This window comes from Herpailurus yagouaroundi, unplaced genomic scaffold (genome assembly GCF_014898765.1).
Source record: "Herpailurus yagouaroundi ecotype Mexico unplaced genomic scaffold, PumYag 203, whole genome shotgun sequence".
NCBI classification, from domain to species: Eukaryota; Metazoa; Chordata; class Mammalia; order Carnivora; family Felidae; genus Herpailurus; species Herpailurus yagouaroundi.
Window position 1 is genome coordinate 17,831,702 of NW_024412434.1, and position 22,372 is coordinate 17,854,073.

At 37.3% G+C, this 22,372-nt stretch overlaps 1 protein-coding gene across 2 annotated transcripts in view; it reads right to left on the bottom strand.

The window, feature by feature from the left end:
• Positions 1-22,372, bottom strand: part of STAM (signal transducing adaptor molecule) — a 77,462-nt gene that overhangs the window by 2,065 nt on the left and 53,025 nt on the right. For both annotated transcript variants that reach the window (XM_040451298.1, XM_040451299.1), the window contains exons 9-13: positions 18,925-19,013; positions 16,758-16,845; positions 16,478-16,532; positions 15,756-15,909; positions 13,605-13,780 (exon numbers count right to left, since the gene is read on the bottom strand). In XM_040451298.1, coding sequence (XP_040307232.1) covers positions 13,605-13,780; positions 15,756-15,909; positions 16,478-16,532; positions 16,758-16,845; positions 18,925-19,013 — 562 coding nt within the window. The remainder of the gene's footprint in view (positions 1-13,604; positions 13,781-15,755; positions 15,910-16,477; positions 16,533-16,757; positions 16,846-18,924; positions 19,014-22,372) is intronic.

A 22,372-nucleotide genomic window follows, 5' to 3' on the forward strand; every position in this document is an offset into this window, starting at 1 on the left:
AAAAAAAAACAAATAATAAAATAAATTAAAATAAATTAAAAAAAAATAAAAAGAGAGCTGAAAAAAGTGGGAGAGGGAGTCATACTGATTATCTAGGAGGGGAAAAGTGTACCAGGCAAAGTGAAGAGCAAATACAGAAGCCTTAGAGAAGAGAAAAATGCCAGCCGTGTTCAAGGAACAGAGAGGAGGCCATGATGGAGGCAGAGTGAGCAAAGGGGAGAACAGTATGACATTAAGTGGCAGAAGGAAGGGCGAGGACAGCCTTTGAATACATAGTGCCTTAGAGACCACAGCAAGGATTCTGTTTGAGTGAGATGAAGACACGGACTGGTTGGTTTGGACAGAAGAGTGATGTAATTTGACTTAGGTTTTAACAGACTCACTTTGCGCCAATGATAGATACAAGGATACCTGAAAGGAGGCTGTCCATGTGAGAGATGACAGTCAGCTAGAGCCATGGTGGACATGGTCAAGAGGGGAGGAAAGGGCGGATTTTGAAGGTAGTGCCATCAACATTTGCTAATGGGAAGTGGTCAAGAATGCCTGAGGTTTTAGAATGGAGTACCTGGTAGAGTGGCCGTTCACTGAAAGGAAGAGTACAGATAAGCATCACAGTAGATTTGGGGAGGGAGAATCAAAGTACAGATGTAAACACATCAAGTGAGAGACCTAGAAGATTCACAAAAGATAACAGACGGGTCTGGAGTCCAATGAGAGGTCAGGACTAGAAATACATCAAACAGTTATTGGCATACACAGCGTGTTCAGAATCACAGGCCTGAATGAGATCCCCTGGGGAGTGACTACTGAGAAATAGATCATTCACTCAACACTTAAGTGAATACTTCTTATTTGAACCCTAGACCTAGAAACAAGAAAGATAAAGAGGCACTAGGCAAAGAAGACTAAGGAGTGGCAATAAGGTGGAAGGAAAACGAAGAGAGAATGGTCCTGGCCAAGTGGAGACAGTATTTCAAAAAGGACGGGACCACTGGATCTGACAATACAGAAATCACCAGTGCTTGACAAGAGTAGTTCCAGTGCAGTGGGGGAGATGAAAGCTTAATACCCTTGTTTCCCTTACTTCCCTGGAAATATAGGAGCATTGAAAGAAGCCTTCGATCTACTCTGACCACAGTTAGTATCGGTACCATGCCACTGCCAGATTCAGCCTTCCCTCTCGCTGAAAACGATCGGTGTCAATGCTCCCATCCAAGGCACCCTCCACTGTGCGTGGCTCCTAATCCACCAAAACATTCCTTCAAACTGTTTGCTGCCTCTGCTTCCTCTCTCCCTGTTCCCAACCTGCTATCTGAGTTTCAACTATGTGCAAGGCACTAGGTTAGCTATACAAAGAGAAATACTCAGGGCTTTAATGTACTGAGATTTCTTCCCCCACCCTTTCTATGAAAAATGTAAAACAATCTATGCACTGGGCAATTGCCCAAAAATTTCAAAATGTTGCCTATTTCTAAACTTTTCAATCGTTACACTGTTTACAAATCAGTCATTTGTAAATTCAATGCTCTTGTACTTGGCACAAATTAAACCAATTCATTATGATCATAGATAATCCGCTTACTGCCACGTTCCACCAACTAATGTAACCACTCAAGTAATGATTAAAGGCATTAACCTTTATCATCTATGTGTTGTGTTGTGAGATATAAAGTACTGGAAGAAGTCAGATCTGATGTCATTACTTATATTAGTAAGGGTCACAATACCTGTACGATAAAATGTTGAGACTAAGTGGTAACCTCTGGAGCCAAAATGCCTGGTTTTGTGTCCTATCTAAGTGGGACCTTAGTCTTACCCACCATGCCTCAGTCTCCTCATCTATAAAAGAGGGGTGACAGTGTACCTTCTTCATAGGTTATTAGAGTAAATGAGTTAACACATGTAAAGCACAAAGTACAGTGCCTGGTACTTACTGAAACTCCCCATAAATGCCAGCTATTACTGTAATCATTCCTGCTTTGTATTATATCCTTTGCCTCAATTTACAGTTCCACCATCCACCCAAGGGCAGATCCCAGCAATTCACCCAATACTTCCCTTTCATATCACTGCTCTGCCCTAGCTCCCTACCTTGTCACCCATATGCAATCATTTGTCAATCTCCTAAATAACTTTCCCCATCTCTTATCATTTTATCCTTTAGACAATCATTTTTTGTCTAATATATACAGTCACCCAGCTTCTTACCTAGCCCCTAAGAATTCATCTATATTATTGCCACTTGAAGCCCTTTAACGAGCTTTCCCACACAGGACCCAACCTCCTTAACATATCTAGGACCATTCATTGTCCTTGTCAGTAACTCCAAGCCTATCTCTCCCCTGTCCGACCAGAGTTGAATCCTTTAGTAAAACTGTACTATTTGATAATGCTTAAAATGTACCACATGTTTTTATAACTCCTTGGTTTACTCCTTCCATGGATACCAAGCCATTTCATACTACCAAAGTCTTTGCTCATGACAGAAAATCTTTCTTACTTTTTTCCTCCAGGCTAAGAATAACAAGCTTGAGCATATTTTCTTGTAAACATTCCCCGAACCACAAGGCTCCTAAAGCACCCTGCAAGTACCTCTATTTGTAATTTATGTGATCGTTACATAATCTGTATGTGTTTGCCTCTAATAACCAGTAAGCACCTTGAGGCTAAGAAACTAAAATCAATGGTCACCTAACATTTGACCAGGGAGTCGAGAATGTTCAATAAAAAAAGGATAGCCTCCCTCATAAATGGTGTTGGGAGAGTTGGATAACCACATGCAGAAAAATGAAATTGCACCTCTGTCTTATACCATTCATAAAAATGAACTTGAAACAGATTAAAGATTTGTATTTAAGCCCTGAAACTCCTAGGGGTGCCTGTGTGGCTCACTCAGCTAAGCAGCTGACTTTGGCTCAGGTCATGATCTCGTGGTCTGTGAGTCTGAGCCCCACATCGGGCTCTGTGCTGACAGCCCAGAGCCTGGAGCCTGTTTCGGATTCTGTGTCTCCCTCTCTCTCTGCCCTTCCCCTGCTCGCACTCTGTCTCTCTCTCTGTCTCAAAGATAAATAGATATTAAAAAACAAACAAAAAAAGACTTGAAACTCCTAGAAAAAACAGAGAAAGAGCTCTTTGACACTGGTCTTGGCAGCAATTTCTTGGATGATAACAAAAGTGTAGGCAACAAAAATAAAAATCAACAAGTGGGACTACATCAAATTACAAAGTGCAGCAAAAAAACCAATCAACAAAATGAAAAGGCAACATATAGAATGGGAAAAAATGTTTTAAATCACTATCTAATAAGGGGTTAATACCCACAATATATAAAGAACTCCTATAACTCAAAAGCAAAAAAAAAAGAAGAAAAAAACAAAAAACCCTAACAGCCCAATTAAAAAATGGGCAGAGGAACTGAATATACAGTTTCCAAAGAAAACATAAAATGATCAATACGTACATGAAAAGTACTCAATGTCACTAATCATCAGAGAAATGGTAATGAAAACTATAATGAGATACTGCCTCACACATGTTAAAAGGGCGATCATTAAAAAGAAGATAAGTATTAGCAAGAAGGTGGAGAAAAGGGAATCCTTGTGCAGTGTTGTTGGGTATGTAAACTGGTGCAGCCACTCTGGAAAACAGTATGAAGGTTCCTCCCAAAATGAAAAATGGAACTACCATATGACCCAGCAATCTCATTTCTGGATATATATCTAAAGAAACTGAAGTCGGGACCTCATAGAGACATCTGCACTCCCACCTACCCTGCAGCATTACTCACAGCAGCCAAGGTATGGAAACAACCTAAGTGTCCATCAGTGGATGAATGGATACAGATATGGGGTTTATACACACACATGTGCGTGCACGCACACGTACACGTACACACAAATGGAATGCTATTCAGGCCCAAGAAAGAAGGAAATTCAGCCATTTGTGACAACTTGGATGAGACCTGAAGACATTATGCTAAGTGAAATAAAACACAGAAAGACAAATACCATATTATTTCACTTATATGTAGAAATCAAGAGTCAATCTCAGAGGACAGGTGTGGCTACTAAGACTTGGGAGTTGAGGAAAATGAGGGAATCCTGAATGAAGGGTATATACTTTCAGTTGTAAGACTGAACAAGCTGTCATCTAATGTACAACATGGTAGTTCTAGCTAATAATCCTGTGGTTTAGGAAAGTGCATCAGTACTACCTTACCCAATTACCAGTAAGATCGTCCTAGGATGACAGAGATCTGGACAAGTGATGGTCCACGAACCAAAAGTGTATGTAAAAGAATAAGAAACTGCCTTTAGGTATGAACTGAGGGACACTTAAAAACCTGTCCACCAAAAAAAAGAAGACAAAATAATTGCTCATGGACCATGACTCGTAATGACAAAGCAGTACACCTCTATCAGGTATACTTCCAATCCCAATTCGTGCTCTTCCCAATTTTGTTATCCTACATTTACTTTGTCATCAATTTCCTCATTTAAACACATAACACAAGTTTTCTTAAAGTTTTTTTTTTAATGTTTATTTATTTTTTAGAGAGAGAGAGAGAGAGAGACAGAGCATGAGCGGTGGAGGGGCAGAAACAGAGAGGGAGACACAGCATCAGAAGCTGGCTCGGGCTCCAAGCTGTCAGCGCACAGCCCAACGCAGGGCTTGAACTCACAAACTGCAAGATCAAGACCTGAGCTGAAGTCAGATGCTTAACCAACTGAGCCACCCAGGCACCCCACAAATTTTCTTACATATTTATAAATATATGGTATACATGGGTGTATATATGTGTATGTGCCTTTGTGAAGCCTTTGCAAGAAATTAAAAAATTTATCTCATTGGCCCTAACACAGCACCTGAAATTCCCATCAACACTAAATATTTATTTATCAAATATTTACCAAGTTCCTACCAGGTGTAAAACTCTGGGCTGCACAGTATGCATACAAAGGTGAAAGAGGGGCCTGGGTGGCTCAGTCAGTTAAGCGTCCTACTCTTGATTTCGGCTCAGGTCATGATTCCACAGTTCATGAGTTCAAGACTTGCATTTGGGTTCTGTGCTGACAGTGCAGAGCCTACTTGGGATTCTCTGTCTCCCACTCTCTGCCCCTCCCCTGCTCACGATCTCCACCCGCCTCCTATTAAAACATTAAAAAAAAAAGGTGAAAGAGACTTAGCTCCAGCTCTCCATATTCAATAGTTTAGTTTAGGGATACAAGCAAGTTTATAGTTTAGGGATATAGTTTAGGGATATAAGCAAGTTAAAAAGTGACAGTAAAACAGTACACCGTGTGCTGGGGTCCTGTGACAGCAACAGAAGAGGAACAGTGCTGGAGAGGAGGGAAGGCAAAACAGGTGGTCTAGTAAAGACAAAGTTCTAAGAACTAAAGAATAAACAGAATTAGCCAGGTTTTTAAAAAGGGCTAAATATTTTAAGGAAATGTTCTACAAAAAGCACCTACTGAAATGTGCATGTATCTCTTGAGAGATGATATTAACAGCCACAATGTATCAGCAGATGAGGCCCCAGACTACAGAGAAGGACCTGCACCAGGGATTTCCATGACCTGACTGCAGAAGCAGACACAGCAACAGAGGACAAAAGTCAACAAGACACTGCAGCTCTAAAGCACAACGTAAGTTCAAGCACCTACCAACAGATTAGTTCATTTACAAGGACAATTTCTCCAGGCCCTGACCTAAGAACTGTTCCCAAGCAATCTCTAGTAACAAGGTTGCTAGAGCAGTATGTGACACAGTAACAGAGGACTAGCTGGAAAAGAGGCAGCACTTCTGGCTCCATAGTAAAGTATCGAAGAAGTTCCTAGTTACCTTATGTACATTCTCAACAATACCTACCTACCTTGTATCTAGTTTAAAAAAAAAAAAAGGATGTTACTCTTCCAAGAACAGCTGCTCACTACCAATTTGCTTATGTCCCACCTAAGGGTATTCATATTCCTCCAATCTCAACTTTAAAAAAAAAAAAAAAGTCTTAGAACAGAAAGAGCTACACATAACATTTTTTTCCTAACCTATATAACCCAGTTGTAAATTCCTTGTTTTTTAATGGCTATAATAGGCCTCCCCCATTACCCTTTTTCTTATGGTCACTTCAGAATACTAGATGTGATCACAAAATGACATGTGAAGATCCCTAAGCATCCCCTGTATGACTCTTGAGAATGAATAACACAGTGATGTTAGTAGAGCAGCATTCCTGGGAAACTTCCAACACTAACTGAAAGGTTTCTACAAATTGTGCCTGTGCCAACAAGAAACTTCAGCTGTGAGTCAGAAGAATATCGTGACTTCTAGAATGACACACTGTTGAACTCTTACTGCCTATCTTTTACTCACTTTAAAAGAAAGACTTCAGTTTAGGTTCCCATGGAAGCAGCAAAAACATATCATTATAAATCTCATCATATGTAATCATTTAACTACGTGAATAGGCATTAGGAATAAACAGCCAAAACATGGGCCTGTCTTTTCATATTCAGCTACTTGATGCATAAACCATAGAGGCATATGGCTTCTTGTATCTCTCCTTTCAAATGGTTTATCTTGCCGTGATATATACTAAAGTCCAATGTAGGGCAAAAAGAAGGAAATATTTGTCTTAAGACACATCCCAGAACTACAAATTCTATAACAGTAATGATAAAAACATTTAGATTTCATATGAAATTTGTGGAAGATAATAAATTATAGTTATCGAATTTAAGTTTCATTAAAGTCCTTAGCAAGTATCATCACATACTCAAATAAAAACAAAACCAAATTATGGGCTGGGTTTAAGATGAAACCCATGAAATAATTTACTCTGAAAAAGACCAGAAAACTGGATAAAGCCTCTGCAACAAAGGACAAAAAAATATACCACTGAGACAGGCAGGAGAGGCAGAGATACCGTCTGGACAAAGAACCCCATCCCAGGCACTGTGATCTACAATTGGGAGAGATCTCAAATATACACACATTTTCCCTGGACAGTGAGGGGTCTGTGCTCAGGCACCCCAACCTTCAGATCCTGCATGAGAAGAGCTCCAAATATGGTGGGTTTTGGAAAAACGATGGTGACTTAATCAAGGAAAGCCACAGACTTCAGGGAACTTGTTCTTGGAAGAGCTAGAGATGGAGACTCACTCAAAACCCAACACTAAAACAACAGTTTGAAAAGCGCCTGGACTCTATGTAAACAAGAAATATTTACTAATCTTGAAGTGCCCACCAGAGAGGCAGGAAACTGTTGGGACTTTCTCCAGGGACAGAGAAACTGGTAGGAGCCATATCGGTGACCTCACCCTACCTTGAGAATGTCAGGGTTAGCAACTACCATTCTGGAGCTATCTAGCCTACTGCTAGCTAGAGCCACAGTGAAGAACTCTGCCCACACCCAGCACAGCCACGAGAAATGGTCAGGTGAGGGCAAGAGCCATGCCTGCCGCCACGTCGCAGCACATCTGTGAGTAACGGCCCAATCAGGCACCAGCCCTACCCACTCCCACACCACAGACTGGGCCCTGACACAGCAGACAAGCATGTACAATCCACACAGGGGACACCCTGTGAGCACCAAGCTCTGCTCAGAAGGGATTATGCTTCTTGTGCTCCACACAAGGCCACTCCTTCAAGACAGAGAGGTAGTTAATGTACCTAACACAAAGAAACAAACACGGAAAGTCAGGCAAAATGAAGAAACAGAGGAGTATGTTCCAATGAAAGAACAAGAAAAAAATACCAGAAAAAGACATTAATGACACTGTAACAAGCAACCTCACAGAGTTCAAAGTAATGATCATAAAGAAGCTCAGAAGCTGATCACACTTTGAAGAAAAATGGATGAACAGTTTTATCTTGAACAAAGAGAAAATATAAGAAAGTACCCAACAAAAGTTATGCAACTGAAAAATACAATAAGTGAACTGGAAGATATACAAGGCAGGTACAACAGCAGGCTGGATGAATCCAAAGTTTGATCAGCAAACTGGAATTCAAAGCAACAGCACTCATCCAGAAGGAACAGAAAAGAAAAAAAGAAAAAATAAATAAAACAAATGAAGACCTTTAATAAAATATCAAGCAGAACAGCATTCCCATTACAGGGTCCCAGAAGGAGAAGATAGAAAGAAAAGACCAAAAAACTTACTCTGAAGAAATAATAGCTGAAAACTTCCCCTTATCTGGAGAATGAAATAAACATACAGGTCCAGGAAGCTCAGAGAGCTTCAAAAGACATGAACCCAAAAGATCTACACCAGGACACATTATAACTACAACAGTGAAAGTTAAAGAGAAAATCTTAAAAGCAGTAAGAGAAAAACAACTTATTAACATACAAGAAAACCCCATAAGGCTATCAGCAGATTTTTCTGTAGAAACTGAAGGTCAGAAGACAGTATTTATAGTGCTAAAAGAAAAAACCTCCAACAAAGAATCATCAAGCAAGATCATCACTGAAAATTGAAGGAGAGATTAAGAGTGTTCCAGATAAACAAAAGCTAAAGGAGTTAATCACCACTAAACCTGGCTTTTCAAGAAATGCCGAAGGGATGACTTTAACATGCAAAGAAATGGCACCAATTAATAATAAGAAAACATACAAAAGCAAAAATCTCATTGGGAAAGGTAAAAACACAGTAAAGGTAGATCACTCACTTATAAAGCAAGTATGAAGATTAAAAACCAAAAAGAGTAAAATTAATTAAAATGCAATAATTAGTTAAGGGATGCTAAAATAAAAGTGCAAAATGACACATCAAAAATATAAAAACTGGGGGTAGTGGGAAAAATGTAAAGTTTTGGAATGTGTTCAAATTTAAGTTACTATCAACTCAAAACGGACTGTTATATACAAAGTAAGTTATATGTGAATGTCACGGTAACCACAAAGCAAAAACTTCTAATAAGTACACAAGAAAAAATGTAAAAAAAATCTAAACATACAATGAAGAAAGCCATCAAACCACAAGAGAGTAGACAAAGAAAAGGAACAGAAAAGAGCTTTGAAAACAATTAACAAAATAGTAGAAAATATATACCTATCAATAATTACTTTAAATGTAAATGGACTAAACTCTCTAATGAAAAAAAGATGAAATAAATGAATAGACTTAAAAAAATGACCCATCTATATGCAGCATACAGAAGACTTACTTCAGAAGCAAGTCCAGAAACAGACTGAAAGTGAAGGGCTAGAGAAAGATATTCCATGCAAATGGAAACAAAAATAAAGCTGAAGTAGCTGTACTCACATTAGACAAAACAGACCTTAAAAGACTGTAATAACAGACAAAGAGCATTACACAATGATAAAAAGGTCCAATCCCAAAAAGACATAATGTTTAAAAATATATATGCATCTAACATAGAAGCAACAAGATAGATAGAGTAAACATTAACAGACCAAAAGACAGGAATGGACAGTAATACAGTAATAGTAAGGGACTTTAACACCCTACTTACATCAAGGGATAGATCATCCCAACAGAAAATCAATAAAAAACATCAGCCTTAAACAACACATTAGACCTGACGAACTTAGATATTTATAGAACACACCATGCAAAAGGAACAGAATACACATTCTTCTCAAATGCATATGGAATATTTTCCAGAACAGACCATATGTTACACTACAAAATAAGACTCAATAAAGTCAAGAAAACTGAAATCATATCACGCATCCACTATGGCCACAATGCTATAAAAACTAGAAATCAATTACAAGAAGAAAACTGGGAAAACTACAAATATTTGGAGATTAAATACTACGCTACTGAACACCACTGAATCAAGAAAGAAAGAGAAATAAAAAAACAAAACAAAACACCTAGAGACAAATGAACAGAAATATGACATAGTACAATCTATAGGATTCAGCAAATGTAGTTCTAAGAGGGAAGATCAGAGCAATATAGGCCTACCTCAAGAAACCAGAAAATCTCAATCTAACTTTCCACATAAAGGACCTGGAAAAAGAAGAACAAATGAAGCCCAAAGTCAAGAAAAATAAGGAGATAATAAAATCAGAGAAGTAAATAACAGAGACACATAAAATAAATACATACGTACGTAAATAAAACTAAGACCTGGTTCTTTGAAAAGATAAAGAAACTCAAACCTTTATGAGAAAGAGAGGGCTCTAGTAAACAAAATCAGAAATGAAAAAAGTTTTAACTGACCCCACAGAAATACAAAGGATGAGGAGCAACTACTACAAATATATGCCAACAAATTGGAAAAGGTAGAAACAATGGAAAAATTACTAGAAACAATCTTCCAAGGCTAAATCACAGAGAAATAGAAAATCTGAATAGACCAGTTACTATAAGATTGAATCGGTAATCAAAAATCTATCAATGAACAAAATTCAGGACTAAACAGCTTCACTGGTGAATTCTACCAAATATTCAAAGATTTAATAACTGTCTTTTTCAAACTCTTCCAAAAAATGGAGAGACTAATTCCAAAATCATTTCATGAGGCCAGCCTTACCCTGATACCAAAACCAAATGTGGAAATCACAAAAAAAGTCATTATAAACCTATCGTTGATGAACATTGATTCAAAAATCAACAAAACATTAGCAAATCAAATTCAACAGTACATCAAGAGGATCAAACACTATGATATCAAATGACATTTATTACAGGGATGCAAGGATGCCTCAACATCCACAAATCAAACAATGTGATACACCACATTACCAAACTAAGGACAAAGATCATATTTCAACAGATACAGAAAAACCATCTGACGAAATCTAACATCTACTTCTGATAAAAACCCTCAACAGAGGGTTGAGGTACAGAGGCACCATGGGTACAGAGGCACCATTAGTCAACATAAGAAAAGATATAATGACATAGGCACAGCTAACGTTATACTCGATGGTAAAGAGCTGAAAGCTTTTCCTCTAAGATCAGTAAGAAGACAAGAATGTCCACTCTTGCCACTTTTAGTAAGCATAGTATTAGATGTCCTAGCTACAGCAATTAGGCCAAAAAAATAAAAGAAGCAAGGATGGAAGGAAGGGAGGGAAGGAGGGGGGAAGAGAATGTATCCAAACTGGAAAGGAAGAAGTAAAACTGTCACTATTTCCACATTACAGGAGAGTACATGGCGATAAGCCAAAAGACACCACCAAAACAATTGTCAGAATACATGAATTCGGTAAAGATACTTGACAAAGATTTTATAAACACACAAAATCAATATATAGAATTGTAGCATTTCTTATATACTCATAATGACTTATTAGAAAGAGGAACTAAGAAAATAATCCCATTTACAGCTGCATCAAAAAGAATAAAACACCTAGAAATAGATTTAACGAAGGAAGTGAAAGACCTGTACACTGAAAACTGTAAGACACTAATGAAAAAAACTGAAGATGACACACAAAAAAGAAAAATATTTTGTACTCATGGTATAGAAGAATTAATGCTGTTCAAGTCTCCATACTATCCAAATCAATCTACAGATTCATTGCAATCTCTATCAAAATTCCAAGAACTAGAACAAATAGTTCTAAATTTTGCATGGAACCCCCCCCCCCAAAAAAAACCCCAAATAGTAAAAGCAATCTTGAGAAGAAATGACAAAGTTGGAGGTATCATGCTCCCTGATTTCAAAGTATACTACAAAGCTATGGTAATCAAAACAGTATGGTATCAGCATAAAAAGAGACACACTGATCAGTGGAACAGAATTGGGAGCTCAGAGTTACACCCACACCTATATGGACAATTATTTTACAACAGAGGAGCCGAGAACATGCAATGAAGAAAAGGACTGTATCTTTAATAAATGGTCTTGGAAATACTGAACAGCCAAATAGAAAAGAATGAAACTGGACTACCAGCTTACACCATACACAAAAATGAGTTCAAAATGGAGTAAAGAGGGTGCCTGGGTGCTCAGTCAGTTAAGTGTCCAACTTCGGTTCAGGTCATGATCTCACAGTTCGTGAGTTTGAGCCCCGCGTCAGGGTTTGTGCTGACAGCTTGGAGCCTGGAACCTGCTTCAGATTCTGTGTCTCCCTCTCTCTCGTTGCCCCTCCCTTGCTCTCTCTCTCTCTCTCTCAAAAATAAACACTACAAAAATATATACAAAATGGATTAAAGACTTGAATGTAAAACCTGATGCCATAAATTTCCTAGAAGAAAACACAAGTGGTAATAAGCTCCCTGACATCCGTCTTAGCGATATCTGTATGGCTCAGACTCCAAAGACAGAGAAACAAAAGAAAAAAATAAACAAATTATATCAAAATAAAAAGCTTCTCCTCACCAAAAGATACCATCATCAAAATGAAAAGCAACCTACTGAATGGGAGAAAGTTTTTGCAAATCATGTATCTGACAAGGATTTATCCAAAATACATAAAGAATTCACACAACTCAACAACAAAAAATACAAACCATCCAATTTAAAAAGTGGGCAGGTGATATGAATAAACATTTTTCCAAAGAAGACATACAAGATGGCCAAGAGGCACAGGAAAGACGCTCAACATCTGTAATTATCATGGAAATACAAATCAAAACTACAATGAGATATTATCTTACACCAATTAAAATGGGTATTATCAAAAAAGACAAGAAATACCAAGTGCCAATGAGGCAGTACAAAGAAGGGAACCATCACATACTGTTGGTGGGAACGCAAAGTGGTGCAGCCAACATTTGAAGATCCCTCAAAAAATTAAGAACAGAACTACTCTATGATCCAGAACTTCCACTTCTGGATGTGGTAATTACCTGAAGAACACAGAAATATGGATTCGAAAAGGTATAGCCCCCCTTTTGTTCACTGCAGGATTATTTATAATAGCTAAGAAATGGAAATAACCTAAATGTCCACCGATAAATTAATGGATAAAGAAGATGTACGTGGGGTGCATGTGCCTGTGTAGTAGTATGTATAGTGTACATATACTACAGCCCTAAAAAAAAAAAATTAAATCTTGCCATTTGAGACAACATGCATGGACCTTAGAAATATGTTATGCTAAGTGAAATAAGTCAGAAAAAGACAAATAGACAATATGATCTCACCCATAGGTGGAATCTAAAAAACAAAAAAACAAACAACGAAACCAAACTTAAAAGAGAACAGACTGGTGGTTTACCAGAGAGGAAGGGGGTGACGGGGTAGCTGGAATGTATGAAGAAGGGTGATGGATGGTAACTGGACTTTTAGTGGTGATCACTTGGCAGTGCATACAGATGTACAATTATAATGTACATCTGAAACTTCACATAATGTTATACGGCCAATTTTACTTCAATAAAAAGAAAAATGATAGGAAATTTTAAAAGGACAGAACCAAGACCTGAATACAGCCGTTCAATGAGTCAGTAAGACAGAGGAATAGCCTTCTGGCTAGTAATGCAATACTGCAAGGGGTCCTGTAGAACCCACTCATCACCGTAAACAGGGCTGACCATCTGATATTGGTGATGGCATCCATCTATCCTAGGTTGTTCTCATGCAGTTCTTACGGTTACAGATGAGTGGAGGCATTTAAGAGTTATAATAGCACTAACTCCAAACAGTAGTCAAGTAACAGTCAAAACTCAAATTACTTAGGGTAAGAAGCCTGAGTCTGCTGAGTGGGAAGGGCTGGGTTTACAGATGGCGGAACAGCTCCTTGGCTGAGAGAAGACAGCTGCTCTGGGGGAAGACTGTAGCTCCTGAGATGGCTCATCTGTGCGCTCCCTGCAACCAGGTAAGCACCACTCTGAGGCGGCCCTGGGTACACCTAGAAGAGGTCATGATTAAAAAAAAAAAAAAATTAGACTTTCTAAGATTTTAACAGGTGTGCCAAAATTTCCTTGTAGAGGCATTCAGTTACAAAGTGAACAATGAAAGCTCCAAAATCTTTTTAAAAGTTACTTCTTTTGACAGGTATTTTAAAGAATACTTTTCAGTGAAGTGGGCTTTCTGATCATTTTTGTTCTTAGGTAAACAAACCATGAGCTACACTCAGGTTTGTTTCATGCAGAAACAATAAAGGAACTTATCTTGAAACTAATATTCTCTCTCTTTCCATACTGATATTTTAAGTACTTTCATAAAAGGAATCTCAAAAAATGTAAGAAGTCTCTTTGAATTCAGTTTTATATCAACAGACTGCATGTGCTTATAGATACAATTTGTATTTCCTAAATTACAGTTTAGTGAACACAGAGCAAGCTAACTTTCTAAAGCAGCGATGAGCAAAAACATTTTTGCAAAAGTCCAGATAGTAAATACTTTAGGCCTTGTGGGCCTTTCTGTCACAACTACTGAACCGCCCATATAGAAAGTAGCCGGAAACAACGTAAAAACAAATGAGAAGGGCTGTTATAGCAAAGGTTTATTCAAAAACAAAAACAAACACAAAAAACAGGTGGGAGGTTGGAATTGGCCCTTGGGCTATGCATCCAGAAAGAGTATTTTAATCTAATGGGATTGATCTCTTAAATGCCCAAAATCTAAAGCACACAAAATATTCTAATTTTCTGTAGTATTCATTCAATCTTTCCATTTCACATGTTTGAAAAGAGAACTGTCTATGTGGTGAGATTTTTGCCAGCTGTTAAGATAGTAACACAGTCATCAGGAGAGAAGACAATCATCTTAGCACTTCATTTAAGCCCTAAGAGACTGACCATACATACATCAGAATACAGAAGGTCTTCACTATAAACAGAGGTATTCCAGTCCTCTTAAAAGCATTTTTTTTTGTATTTGCAAATGAAACATGAAGAGGAATTTTTTTTGCTAAAACCGGTATCAAGAGCCGTAAGTAGGTGTCATCTAGCCTCACACTGGACAAGTGTGGCTGGTCCACTCCAGGGATCTGGTCCCTCATTTCGAGGAAAGTGGGCCATGTTATAAGAAAAAAATTAATTTGCACAAAGTTTACGCCACCCACATACATAAAATGGAATGCTTGGCTAGGTCCCTATACAGTGACCATACTGAGTTTGTGGGAAAAGGGCTCTTGAAATAGTCACTTAAGGTGAATAAGGAGGATGCATTCTATGCCTTCTCATGTAAAGGAAGATGGAAACATTCAGATTAAAGCCACTTACTATAAAACCCAAAACTGTAGATTCTCAGAAAAAATTTGTAGTAATTAGACAATTTACTCAGACAGAAGACATGGTTCTTAACCAGATAATTATATATGAAGCTTTAAAAATATGGGGCGCCTGGGTGGCGCAGTCGGTTAAGCGTCCGACTTCAGCCAGGTCACGATCTCGCGGTCCGTGAGTTCGAGCCCCGCGTCAGGCTCTGGGCTGATGGCTCGGAGCCTGGAGCCTGTTTCCGATTCTGTGTCTCCCTCTCTCTCTGCCCCTCCCCCATTCATGCTCTGTCTCTCTCTGTCCCAAAAAAAAAAATAAATAAAAACGTTGAAAAAAAAATTAAAAAAAATATATATATACAGATGTTTCGGCCTTTCTCTTGAACATTCTGATTCAGTAGTCTGGGGTGGGGAGAAACAACCTGTATTTTTTTTTAAATGTTTGATTCTGATGCACACCTTTGAAGAAAAATAATATTGTGAAAAGAATTACTGGAATAATTAGTATATTATACACTGTATTTGTCAAGTAAAAAATTCTTTTAAACTTTGTTCTAAGCATTACTTTTAGAAAGTTTCAAATCTTACAAAACACAGCTATTCCAAATAATCTCAAACACAGTTGAGAATTTAAAATGATATACTTGAATTTTTAAAAGCTTACCTGAGAACCAGAAACACCAGATGACTGCATATAATACTGCTGATTCTGTAATTTTGCATACATGGAATACATTGGATCTTCATTCATTAACTTGGTATACAATGAAAGTGCTTCCATCACTTTAACATTAAGTTCTGAGAGTTCTGAATGTTTTCTGAAATATTACAGAGTAATTTCAAATACAATTGCTAATTAAATGATACAATGTTCTAAATACGACCACACACAAAAATAGCAAAAAGTAATATAAGTAGACATCACTTTAACCTTATGACAGAAAATATCCTGTATTCTAACTCCAGGGCAACCAAAACTATCTAAGGTACAGTGCTGGGAGAACTCTAGCTTATTGTACTTGACTTTATCTTGAAATAACTAGGTATCCCTAATAAATAACAGATGGGTGAGTCATCTGTGGGCTCTGGTAATGTCACTTATGGCATTACAATGATTAGAACAGCTAAGTATTATTTTTTAAAAAGACTAATATAATTAAGATCAAATAAATTCCCACTTAAAAAAAAAAAACGCAGGTAGATGGGTGCAATTCTAATTCCCACATCTAGTGGAAAACAACTGAATGAGAACTGGTACCTCTGGCAGATCTTTGGCATATTTTTTAAATAAAAATAAATAAAATTAAAAGGCAGCTCTATCCCAGCATACACTTAGAACTTCAGCAAAGAAGACACACAATATAGATATAGCACATGTTCTTTTACCTATCAATATCTTCCAGCTTTTCATCAATGAGAGGTCCCATCTGGTGACACATTGCTAAGATAACAAGATTTAAAGAAATATAAGAAAACACAGCAAAGAAAAGCTTATCTGTGATAGATACTCATATAAGCAAGACTGGGTCATAGAAGAATGAGAAGTGTTCACATTTTTTTATATCATTTTAAATTTTATTTAAATATAAAACCATTCTGTAACAGAACACTACAGACAAGCTCTAATTATTCTTTACGTGCAAGGTTAACGGAAAACAAAGTTCACCTTCAAGATGAAGTAACTCTGGAAGATCTGGTTGGTCATCACTGGGATCTGTACTCTGCAACATCTGTAGCAACTGGTCCATTTTGTCCTACAAGAATTAAATAGTTAATACAAAAAGCAACAAATCATTATGCAACAATATGTTCTCATTTCATTAATTAGATAATGGATGAAAAACTTTTATATTTCATACAGAGACTCCAATTTTGCTTTTATGTATTTACTATCCACGTATTCTCTTTAGTACCAAGTGAAGTCAGAGCCTTGAAAGCTCTTCCTACTTATTTTTCAAACTGCTCATGGAGACTCTCTTATATGAGAAGAAGAGAGCCATATTTCAACTTACAACGTGTGAGTTCTTCGATCTGTTATGTCATGGTTGTGGATTTCCGTGTCACTTTGTTTTGGAGCAGCTGGTACCCTTGCCATGCTGACAGGTGTAACTTCGCTCTCAAGATGGCGTTACCTATGACTAACAGCTCAGTTATTACTTCTCCACCATGGCGAATCCAGCAGCTGCTTTAGCAAGGCACAGCTCAGCTATAGTACAGCTCTTCTTCTAAGTAGGGCCATAAGATCTTATTCTATATTTTCTTCCCACCAATGCTTCAGTCTGTCATAAAGGAAGCAGTAAGATTGTGGCTTCTCTCCTTTCCTATGTAGGGAAAGGCTGGAAGGATCTCAAAGCAAGGACTCAGATCTATCACAGAATATTCCCTTGCAAAAACCAATGGACCTAATGAAACCATCATTACATAAACACATCTATATATTACGCAAGTACATATGTACTTAAATTTAAATTTTTAAAAATCAAAATACTGATCTCATGTACCAAAGAATGATAGTGTAATAATTACGAACTTCTCTCCATGCATGGTTCTTACATGGTTGTATTACTAAACACAGGTACATTAGGTAAACACTGTAAAAGACTACCAATTCTAAGCAGTCATTTAAACTAAAACCAAAATGCTATTTCTGGGGCGCCTGGGTGGCTCAGTCGGTTAAACGTCCGACTTCAGCTCAGGTCATGACCTCACAGTCCATAGGTTTGAGCTTCGCATCGGGCTCTGTGCTGACAGCTCAGAGCCTGGAGCCTGCTTCAGATTCTCTCTCTCTCTCTCTCTCTCTCTCTCTCTCTCTCTCTCTCTCTCTGCTCCTCCCGTTTGTGCTCTCTCTCAAAAATAAGTAAATTATTTTTAAAAATAAATAAATGCTGTTTCTGCAAAGAACAGACTGAGATAATCACTGGATGGTGAAAGTCGCACAAGTACATAAAAAACTTCTAAAGTCACAAGAATTTTGTATTTTGAAATGGTTACCAGTTTTTAATGTAAAAGATTCACAATTTTAATTTTAAATAGTCTAAAACAGAAGGCGTGCTACAGAAAAGACTGCTTATAGCAAAAAAAAAAGTGGGGGGAGAAGGGGGGTAATGTGACAGTCAACTAACCATGGATAATTTTTGTTTTAAACACTACACTCTATTTGAAATTACCTAGAATCCAAGACATGAGGTTTATTATACGGACCACCAGGCTGACTCTACACGCATTTTCTTATGTAATGCAACCGGCCAAATGTTAAGTTTCCCTAACCCCATCAAATTCCCTGGCTCTCAGCACAATCTCCAGTCGGTTTCTCTAAAGGAGCACTCTTCAAACTTTGTTTCCGGTTCCCTCCAGAAGAAGGCTAAAAACCTATAAAATCCCTTCACTTATTTTAAAGATGACATATCATTTTTCATCATAAGTTTAAGATATTACAAAGGATGTAATTTCCAGAGCATTAAATAATGATCTTTGTAAATGAAACAGTCATATATTCTATTAACTATATTCAATCCAAAAAAAAATCCACTACAATAGTGTTTGTAATAATCAAAAAACCTCAAAAAACTGCATACAACCTAAGGGTCCAATAGAAGAATAATTAAATCATGCCAAGTCCATTCTATGGAATATTAAGCAGAAATTTTAAATAATGAGGTACAGAATAAGACTACAGAGACAGTTTCAAGGAGAATCTTTGCTTTGTCTACATTGCCTGAATTTTTATAACATAAAATACATGCATTAATCAAGTAATCACTTTTTTTAAAACAAGACAAGTATTTCAACTTCAATACCAAGTACGAACCACTTTCACAGAAGAAATCACTTACTTCATCAATAAAGGCTTGTTCCGGTTCTGGCTCTATTGTTTCTACCTGAACATCATCACTAAATTGTACCGTCTTCTTCTCCGTTTTAACTGCAAAACATGTAATATTCACCTTTTCCTTATAAGAAATTTAAAATTCTATTTCAAAGCACTTCAAATTCTATGAGAGAATCTGGATTTGTCTTAATATTCCCTTCGATCTGGGAGACTTAGTTTAAGGGATCATTAAGACAACAGATTTAGACAAAAATGACACAACATTATTTTGTGGAATTCCGTGAAGATTTCTTAATTTTCTCTTCTAAGATTTTACATTTTCCTGAAAAGACACTTCACTAAAAATAAAAGGGATATTTCCAAAGCAAAGATTAATCACTTACTACATATGAGAATTTAGTGAACTGGTGGGCAAAAAGTTAAGTTTTAGAAGTGAAGTTCTTTTACAAGTAAAGTTTTACATAAATGAACTCTGCAATCAAAATAAACTCTCTTTTAAATTACCAGTCCTTTCAAAGAAAAACCTCATTTGAAAGACCACACTATTACATTGTAGTGAACTGGAAAGTGAGGCATATGTTTTTTGGCATGCCGTTCAGTGTTTTTACTAAGAGAATCAATGACATCCAGGTCAGTGGAGGACTTTACAAGTAGCACTGGCAGTGATCTGAATTTTCCACTAAATCGGCCTACATTTTTTAGTTGCATTACTCTTTGAAATAACACTGTGGTTATGAAGGGACCTGCAAACCACTGACCAGACGCACATTATTTCTCTTGCTCAACAAAGCAATCTTTAAAAACTATTCAATGTATCATTAACTAGTAAATACAAGGTTATGATTAATACAGCAATTAACCTTCTCCCCACAAATCCTGAGAGGTCCATACAGCTTTAAAGGAATGAACTTTCTGTATTTTTCATCCTTGTATCAATGTGGTCAATTGGTATTCATAACAATGTTAAGAAGAAACTATAAAAAGGGGATTGGGAACAGAGCAGAAGTAAGGAAAGGAAATATATTATTAAACTATTTAATGTGTGTAATAGAATATTACATTTCCCCCCAGTGACTCTCTTACACTAGGAAATACGCCCATTTTAAAATGAAGTTAACAGCAGCACAGTAATATTAAAAGTTCGTGCACGGGAGAAAGCTAATGTATGACACAGCCTGGATCTGAATGCCAGCCTATCTGGCTCTACCAGTCCGCATGCTGGAATCTGGCCAATGATTTTACCCTGAGAACAGGAGCTCCTATCACTCATGTATTCTGTATTGTGTGCTTCTGTATAAAATGCAGATAATGTAATCTCCAACGTAAGGAATACATTCATTACACGTAAGTCACCATAAAGCAAAATTCTATACAAAACACTTTCAGCTGGTTTCATTTTCCCTTGGGGGTAAAAGAGACATGTGCTAGAGATATTTTTGCTTTTTATATCTTGAGCTATTAACAAGTAGGAAGCTGGGAAAGCATGCATTGGCTGCTACCCATAAGAGAACACACGGAGGACTCGACATCGTGCCAGCCGACCATGTACAAGTTGTCAGTGTTTTTCTCACAGGCACCAATACTATTACTACGCACGTGTGCACGTCTGCATACAGCGTGTGTGCACGTGCGATGTGTGTACGTGTATACACATGTGCACGAAACAAACTGTTTTCACAGTATCTACCACACTTCCAAAGAAAAAACAAGCTAAGCAGGGTGGGTACTTCTCCTTGCCATTAAGTAAAGTGGGCTTCTGATTCCTCACAAAGAATAGCATGACGACGATCATGCTAACACTGCTTTCCCAAGTTCAATAACTACATTTCTATGACAGAAGCTCTGCTGTTCCAGTTCTCCTCTTTACAGAAGTCCGGAGAGAAACACAGGAAGAAGAGCTAGAGTATTCATTTTAACGCTGCACTCTACACGATGGGGGACAAGATGAGACGGCTACATGATCGATACAAGATCTTGGATCTCAGATTGAACACAAGTCCAAGACCATTCTATCCTTTCCAACAGCTGATTCAGGACAAAAACAAAAAACCCAAACACCCAAAAAACAAATTAAAACAACCACCACCATAAACCCAGGTTAAAAGGCCGGCACACAATACACTGCCATCTTAAATAGGTCCTACGACATATTTCTTGGGTTCTAACAAAAAAGAACGACATTATTAGGACGGGTAGCAGGAATCTGTCTCCACTGTAAATCTGTCATGAAATGACACAAGATAACCTGCAATCATCAGAAGACAGCATCGTTTCATCACAGATAAAAGTAGTATCTGATTTGCTGTTAAAGCCTTCTCTTGAAAGAAAAGTGTTCCTGTATTTTTTCAAGAAAAGTGTATGTGTTGTTTTATGTATACATATATATGTACATATGTACATATATACACACATACTTATGTATCATTTACTGCATAAATATTTATATAGTCTATATTTTGGGTAAGATTCAGTACTAGTTTGGGTAAGATTCATTCCAGTTGCTGGAAATGAAAAGGTGACTAAGACAAAGATCCTTCTTTAAATTTTTGTAAACTAAAAAAGACCTAAGCATCTTGCAATTTGTAACTGTCTTTGACCCCTCGTACTCACATTATAGAAAGATGAGATATTTTGCCAGCTAACTATAGCCTACCAACTTATATACAAAAGCTCTTTTAAAATTCTAAACCTTTCAACCACTAATAGAAACCTTTCTACACTAGAATATATTTCTCATTTATGACCTAATCTTGGTGACCCCAACTCATCATTATGAAGATTCAGTGAACTATAGTATTATGTAGAAATATAGTGAACTGCCTACAAACATTTTGGCGGGCTACCAATACTTACATCTCCTGCAACTATTATGCCTGCCCGTAACATCACTTTTCCTGCTAGGCCCCACTTTCTAGTTTACTTCCCTTGGTAGCACAGGTTTGGAAAGTAAACAGAAAGTTTTCATAAGATTAGTTATGGCTCCTTCTGACTATCCGACATGAGGTCTTAGGAAAGCCATTCATTATATTACTTACAGGCCAGTGCCTCCAAGTTTGGGGCTAGATGCTAAAGAAATGGGTTTAATCTTTGAACAGAAAGAATTCCTATGAGATTATACTGCATGTGTCACACTTCAGGAACCAATAATGAAAATACCTAATGCATAAATTTCATAACACTTCTTAATCTGCGTTTTTACAATGGTATATATATATATAACGTTTTAAAAGAAAAATCCATAGGCTGCACAATTACCTGATTAAGGATAATCTTGGTAGAAATATAATTTCAATTTGTAGATAATTAGATGATTTTCGGTAAATAATCTCACTAGCAAGCTGCATTTTTAATAAACACCTCGGAGGCACCAATGTCTGAGAGTCCCAGCTCCATTAAATTGAATTTACTCAACTTTTATTAAGAAGAAAATTATGGATTATCATCCACTTACA